Genomic DNA, 4,857 nt, shown 5'->3' on the forward strand with positions numbered 1-4,857 from the left:
CTACCAGCGCCCCTTGCAGAGCGCCCTGGTAAGGATGAGGCCTTCGCACGGGCCCCTCGCTGCACCAGGGCTTTGCCGGCAATTCCCTGGCTGTTCCAGTCACTCCTTGCAGCACTGGGCCCCCACAGTCCTAAGGACACATGGGTGAGGTGGGGTGGGAACCTGGGGCATGTGGGGTTCACCCTCTGCCTTCCTGAGAGGACAGGACCAGGGTGGGGGTAAGCTCAGCAAAGCCAACACGGGAAACAAGGCTGCACTGACATGAGCCTGGAGCTACCAGCTTTTGTTTGGCCGTGTTTTCCTAGGAAATGCATTTTCCTTGTCTCCAGCACCAAAGTCAGTGAAGGCTTCAGGCTGCACATTGTTAGAGCCTGTCTGCTCTGCCCTTCATCTGCTCTGCCCTCTCCTTGCTCCTTGGGGTGTGCTCCAGGCTGAGGGGAACAAGGGATCTGCCTTTAACTCTGCAGCCCTTGCTGCAATGCCAGTAGCACAGGAACTTGCCCCCAGTATGATAATGTTATTACATAGGAATCAGACTTCCATTTTGACATACATAAAACTGAGCAGCAGACTTTGGTTGCCTTTTATTCTATTCTACTTTGTTTTATAGCAACTTAGTTTATTCCCAGGAAAGCAGCTTTCCATCTGAATCGAAGCTGATCAAATCAGAAATGGTGGAGCAGTGAGATGCGGTGAAAAAACCTCTGAACTTTGTCAGATAGAAGGGAAATAAATGAAAAAATTTATTTTGGGGCAGCATTTCCCCACACCTCGAACCACACAAATTGAACTTTGAAAAACACAGAGCAACACTCCTCTCCCTCTCAAAAGTAACATTCTCAAATTGGTTAAACTTGTATTATCTTGGGCCAAAACCATATATATGAGCAAAACCAGATGGTAAACATAAACACTTTTAAAAGTTAATTTAAAACCAAACCTAAAGATACTGAAATTCACTCTCTGAATGCAGCCCTGTAATTAATCAGCCAACAGCTCTCCAATGGACCTGCACATGATGTCACCACTTGGCCATAGTTAGAAGCTGCTATACATTAGAAATAACTTCACACGACTGGTTTAAGCAAGTAAGGGTTTTGGCTCCATGTCCGTAGTGATAATTTTATTGGGCCCAGGATTTTTCTTTTTTTTAAAATATTTTAATTTTTTTTTATTTTCTGTGAACTGACATCCATTTGCCTGTGCTGGTGAGTTACACAGCTATGTCAGGAATTATTTTTTAACTCTCATTTTGAAAATATCACTCTTTTCCCCTTAAATTTATATCTGTTTTAAAGAAACCCATTCTCCCCAAATTACCTTTCATTATCAAAGAATTTCCTGCCTAAGGAGAGCATATATATTTGCCAACTTCTGGGATTATTTAGCCATAATGTACTGTGTACTGTCAGCACTCATTACTGTGACAGTAGCAGTAAAGCAAGCTGAAAATGACTAAATTACAGTAGACTCCAATCAACTTGCATGTAAATTACCCACCCTACAGTTAACTACTGAGTTATTTAACCTTCTTGCCTATGACAGTTCAGTAAAGATTAGCTCGTGTTCTAGAAAATTATATAATGTTCCAACCCTGCTTATTTAAAAATAAATCAGTTGTGATATATGAAGTACAAGAAAAATTTCCAAGCTACACAAAACCCCTGCTGGCAGCGGATCAGGGCAGGGCTGGTTTGACTCCGAGCTCTGCCCCGGCGGGGAAGCGAAGGTCAGGGCCTCCTTCTGCCCCGGGTCCCTGAGCTTCCTTCCCCCGTTCTGGCTGCTGGGAAAACCCCGCGTCCTCCTCCCTCCCTCCCGGCTTATCCTGATCCTCCCCCGCATCCCTGGATGTGGGAACAGGGGCAGGAACGGGGCGAGGGGAGGCAGAACACCTTGGGCTGTCCTGGAGGCGCTGCAGCCGCAGAGCTGCCCACGGCCAGGTGTCACCGCGTCCTTCCCTGCCAAAAGCTGCGGCGTGGCTCTGTTCTGGCACCGCCCAGCGCCCTCATCCTCACCCAGATCGCCACGGAAAAGTGATGGGAGCACCCTGGATGTCCCCAGGCAGCGTTCCCCGTCCTGGCTGCGGCTCTGCCCTTGCCCCCAGCTGTCCTCAGCAGCCCCGGCCCGGGGCGGCCGCAGGGCACAGCGCGGTGTCCTTCGGCTACCAGAATAGCAAAGAGCAGGGCAGCGCTTTATCCCCTTAATCTGCTCGGCAGCCTCTGCCAAGCTCCCCGCCGCCCCGCACCCTGCTGCAGCACCACGTGCACCCCTGCCCGGCGTGCGGGATTATCTCCAGGGCCGATGAGCATCACCCCCCGATCCTGCCCGCCCGAGCCGCGCTGCCCATGCAGCTCAGCGGCAGCTGGGTCAGCACCCACTGCGAGGTCCGCCCGGCCGTGCTCTTCCTCACCAGGTACTTCACATTCCACGGCAACAACCACACCTGGGAAGGGCACTACTATCACTACTCCGACCCGCTCTGCAGGCAGCCCACGTTCACCATCTACGCCTCCGGGCACTACAGCCAGGGCATCCCCTCCTCCAAGGTGCGCGGCGGCACCGAGCTGGCTTTTAAAGTCACCCAGGCTCGGGTGACTCCCATGGACCAGGTGACGGTGCTGATGCTCAACTCCTCGGAACCCGGGAGCTGCGGGCTGGAGGGCTCCTGGAGCGCCGGCGTGGAGCAGGATATAACAGCCACGAACGGATGCTTGGCTCTGGGCATCAAGCTGCCCCACACCGAGTACGAGCTGTTCAAAACGGAGCAGGACACGCAGGAGCGCAGCCTCCTCTACATCGGGGAGCGGCCCACGGACGGCTCCAGCCCCGACAGCCCTGACAAGCGACCCACGTCCTACCAGGCCCCTCTGATCCAGTGTGCTGCAGCCTCAGAGGAATTCTCCAACTACATTAGTCTGAAATACGTGGGAAGAAAGGATGCTAACGGGATCGAAGCACTAAAACCTTTGCCTGTGGCCTTTTTATTGTTTATAGCACTTCTGTTTTTAAGATGGGACTAGTTATCTCTTCAGGTACAATGCAGAATTCAGATAAATCTTGGTGCTAGCGTGATTTTTATATCCTTCAAATGAGCACATCTGGAATCAGTTTTACTCAGATTTGGAAACACTTTTTAAAAACACCCAATAGCGAATGAAGCCAAGGAGATATGCCTGACTCCACACTGTTTGTCCTGTGGCTTTATTGCCTAATCTCCCCTCTTTGCGTGCAAATTTAATGTACTGACACGGATGCACTGCACATTGCAACAGATAATTTAGCAACATGAGGGGGGAAAAAAGTGACATCAATTAAAATTGCTGCTTTGAGCTTTTGACATTGCTAAGATTTAATCAAGAGCTTGATTCAGATGTAATTCAAACATCCAAAGTGTTGGCTGCTGAGTTTCTTTGAGGTTAAGTTCCCTCCCATCACACTCCTTTTTGCTGTTCATGCAAATTTAATCTGCAGAGTCAGTCAGCAATAAACAGCCAGCAAGTGTTCTTGAGAAGGGCACGGTTCACATGCCTCTTGCAGTTTACAGATATTTTCTGCACTTTGCCTGTGTATGTCACACACAGGGACCCACAAACAGTCTTTGCACTTGGACATGCCCAGAACAGCTCTCACCGAGGGCTCTACTTTTCCACCTGACCCTGGGCATAGATTACAGTAGATGGAAAACTTTTCTATGCACAGCTCCAAGCCTCAGCATTCCCTGGCTGCAGCACTGCATCCCTGCTGTGTTACCCAGCTCTCCAGTGCAGAGCTGGCCTGGCTGTGAGCCACCAGCAGTGTCCCCGTGTCACTGCTGCCATGCCAGCACAGGCACCGTGAGCCCTGGGAAGGGAAAGATCCCTCACCAGCCCTCTCAGGCCATGCATTTCCACTGCCTCCTTTGCAGTTACTGGCACAGCAGTTGTTAATCCAGCTCTCCTCTCAAAGTGTCACTTCCAGCCTCGTTCCTGTACAGATGTTTTATAAATCTGCCTCTGGTGAACAATGAGCTGAAGAGATGCTCAGATCAGACAGCACAGTCAGGTCAAACTGATTCCTACTGACAAGCAGGACAAACTATGAAATTATATTCCCTGTCTGCTGCAGCTAAGCATCATATAACTTCCTCGAGAAGCCCTTCTCCAGCAGCTAAATCCTCTCCAAACAGGCCTATATATCTTACCCACAAAAGATATTTTGTTAAAGCAGCTATGCAATAGCCACCTTCTTAATGCTGTATTTACGAACTTGCAGCTTGTACTTAGATAAATTATGGGGTTTATAACACAAAAATACTTTGGGGGGGATCTGTACATTAATAATTCAAATGAGAAGCTTATTAAATGCATTACAGTTGTGACATAAATGTTGTCAGCATGTTCACATGTTCCAGGCATGACCCAATATTAGTCATGCACATAAAGAGTTCTACTTGAAGGTGATACACAAAAGGGCCAGGCTTGGCTGCCTTGCCCTGGGTTCCCTTCCTAATCCCTGGAGACTTCAGCAGGCAAATCTTATTTCCAATCTGGTTGGTTGTGCTTTGTTCCCTGCTGCTGCACGGAGATCCACGGGCCACTGGAGTGATCTCAGAGCACGTGGTGTCTCCTTGGGGATGTTCCCATTAGGATGCTGTGAACTGGGCAAGTCCTGGGCAGCTCAGCTGCACCTCCTGTGAGCCACACACTGGCAGAACTTTTCCACCAGGAGTTTCCCATCACTGTGCTCACCACAGCCCAGGGAAAGGCTCCTGTGGCTCCCATCAGCACAGGTACCTGTTCCGCAGGACAGATGCCCAAGGCAGGAACAGGAACAGCCTTGTGCCGCCTTTGGAGAGTGGCTGGAGGAGGGACAAGGCAA

The 4,857-nt window shown here is 50.1% G+C and overlaps 1 protein-coding gene across 1 annotated transcript in view; it reads left to right on the forward strand.

Annotated features, from left to right (window-relative positions):
• The window catches only part of APCDD1L (APC down-regulated 1 like), a 16,549-nt gene extending 12,186 nt beyond the window's left edge, over positions 1–4,363 (forward strand). Inside the window, exons 4-5 of the mRNA XM_014308063.2 lie at positions 8–28; positions 2,256–4,363. Coding sequence (XP_014163538.1) covers positions 8–28; positions 2,256–3,020 — 786 coding nt within the window. The 3' untranslated portion in view covers positions 3,021–4,363. The remainder of the gene's footprint in view (positions 1–7; positions 29–2,255) is intronic.
• The last annotated feature ends 494 nt before the right edge of the window (positions 4,364–4,857 follow it).

This window comes from Geospiza fortis, unplaced genomic scaffold, assembly GCF_000277835.1.
Source record: "Geospiza fortis unplaced genomic scaffold, GeoFor_1.0 scaffold361, whole genome shotgun sequence".
Taxonomy (NCBI): Eukaryota; Metazoa; Chordata; class Aves; order Passeriformes; family Thraupidae; genus Geospiza; species Geospiza fortis.